The sequence below is a fragment of the Ornithodoros turicata genome, chromosome 1 (assembly GCF_037126465.1).
Source record: "Ornithodoros turicata isolate Travis chromosome 1, ASM3712646v1, whole genome shotgun sequence".
NCBI lineage: Eukaryota > Metazoa > Arthropoda > Arachnida > Ixodida > Argasidae > Ornithodoros > Ornithodoros turicata.
This window is the reverse complement of record NC_088201.1, coordinates 101,628,124-101,630,374: the sequence shown is the minus strand read 5'-3', so window position 1 is coordinate 101,630,374 and position 2,251 is coordinate 101,628,124. Positions and strand designations below refer to the sequence as shown.

General features: G+C 48.6%; 1 protein-coding gene across 1 annotated transcript; it reads right to left on the bottom strand.

The window, feature by feature from the left end:
- Positions 1-660: 660 nt before the first annotated feature.
- LOC135380461 (uncharacterized) lies at positions 661-1,719 on the bottom strand. Its single transcript, XM_064612507.1, has one exon. The coding sequence runs from the start codon at positions 1,717-1,719 to the stop codon at positions 661-663; it is 1,059 nt and encodes a 352-aa protein (XP_064468577.1).
- Between the last annotated feature and the right edge of the window lie 532 nt (positions 1,720-2,251).

Sequence of the window (2,251 nt, the reverse complement as noted above, 5' to 3'; positions counted from 1 at the left end):
AAACTGAGAGAGACTGACTTGAAGAATGTATGTATGTAGGTGCCCCCGTCTTCAAAAGACAGATGGATGTTGATAATAAGAACTTCTCTAACAATTTCCCTCGAGTGTCTGTTCTTGTACTGCCCCAAAGTGGGTTGTGAGCATTGAAATCACCCAGAAGTATAAAAGGACCAGGAAGTTGGCTGCACAAATTTTCTAAGTCTCTTTGTGTAATTGTGCCTGATGGTGGCAAATAGACTGAGCAGATGGTGACTATCCTATCTAGACACATCTGCACAGCTACAGCTTCCAAGTCTGTAACTAGGTGAACAGCTTTGGTTGGGAGAGATCCTCGAGTGACGATCGCAACACCACCAGATGCTCGGGTGGCATCAGTTCGATCTCTTCGAAAGATATTGTGTTTACGCAGTGGATTTTGTGTTTGTTCGTTCAGATATGTCTCCTGAAGACAAAAGCATGATGCGCTATACTTCTCAAAAAGATCGTTGACGTCATCCAAATTCAGCCCACGACAATTCCATTGGAGGATCGCGTGCTTCATAATAGTTGCAGTACTAAGGCCGACAACGGCAAGCCCTATCACCACCACCACCACCACCGCAGTACTAAGAAGAAGAAGTACGTGTGTCAGGAACTTTTGCCGACTAGGAAGAGCTTCCATTATCTATTTTTTGTTGGGGGTGTGACCCGCGGCCTTGTGGGTTTCTTCCGCGCAGCCGCAAGCTCCTTATCAGATATGTCGGGGAGTGACCCACTCCCCGACAGACTAGATCTATTCTTTTTGGGGGCTTGGGAGCTCGTGCTCGCAAAGGAGCGCTCAGAGCTCGTCTCGTCCTCGCAATCCATGGATGTCACCTCCGTGGACTGTGAGGACAGGAGTGGCGCCGGTGTTAGCGACGCCACAGGAATTTCGGGAGTTGGAGGTGGATCTGCACCTCCTTGGATCTGACTTGCGTTGGTCTGGGTGAATATTGACTGCTCGGTCTGTGTGTACTGTGTGACTAGTTTTACTTTCTGTTTTACAGCTGTGGCAAAAGATTTCTCGAAAAATATGGGAGCTATTTTTTTCCTGGCTTCTGGGTAACTGAGGTTATGTGTGACTTTAACATGTAGGACTTCTTTTTCGTATTTCCATTTTGCACAGGATCTCGAGTAGGATGAGTGGTTGCAAGAGCAGTTGACACAGCAGTCTGGCCCTTTGCATTCTTTTGTTTCGTGGTCAGACTTCCCACACCGTGCGCAACAGGCGGAGCCACGGCAGGAGTCGGCAGCATGACCAAATCTGTTACAACGGAAGCAGCGCAACGGGTTTGGTATGTATGGGCGAACTTCAGCAGACAGATACCCTACTTTCAGCTTTTGAGGCAGAGTCGGGCGATCAAAGGTAAGAATAATATTACGGGTTGTAGTGTACTCATTGTTCTTTCTTATTTTTATTTTTCGTACATCTATGACGTCCTGGTCTTTCAGGGTTAGAAGAATTTCCTCAACGGGGACGTCGATGAGTTCTGATACGGCGATGACGCCTCGACTGGTGTTCAGTGACTTGTGTAAGGAAGCTGACATTCTTTTTCCCAACATTTCATGTGTGTTCAGAATGGTCTCACAGTCTGTTTCAGATGTGCACTTTATTAACAAGTCGCCTGATCGCATGCGCTTAACCTCAGGTATGTGCTTAGACAGAGATGCCACCGCCTTCTCAATGAAGAACGGCGACATCTTACCCAACGGGACTACCTTTTCTTTGTCATTTCCTGTCGCTGAAAGAACGACGTACTTTGCTGTAAAGTTCGTAGACATTGTTTCGAATACTTCGAATACCCCGGTCCGGGGACGTTTGCCGCCCCCGATCGTAGAGGAAGAATAATTTTTAACCATGTACGGTTTTAGGAAATGGACGCTCCTACGAGTCGCTGACGTTTCACGTCCATACGCGTGAGAAGGTCCCGGAGTTTTAAGGAAAACCCATCGGCCGGGGCTTGACCAAGACCCCGACCGCCACCGTTCAAGGCTTCTGCCCTTCGCCTTTCATCCCCTCGGCACGGTACGGATAACACCTTGGGACTGGGGGCTAGGGTCCGTGGTAGCGCCACTCACCAAACATCAGCGTACGCTGATGCCCCCTGCGGGGACAACGGCACCTGTAACCGAGAGGCGCTTAGAGAATCCGTCGCGGTAGGAATCATCCGTTTCTTGCACTATATGATAATGAATCGCCAGCCATTATTTACCAATCTGTGGAATTCAGGCG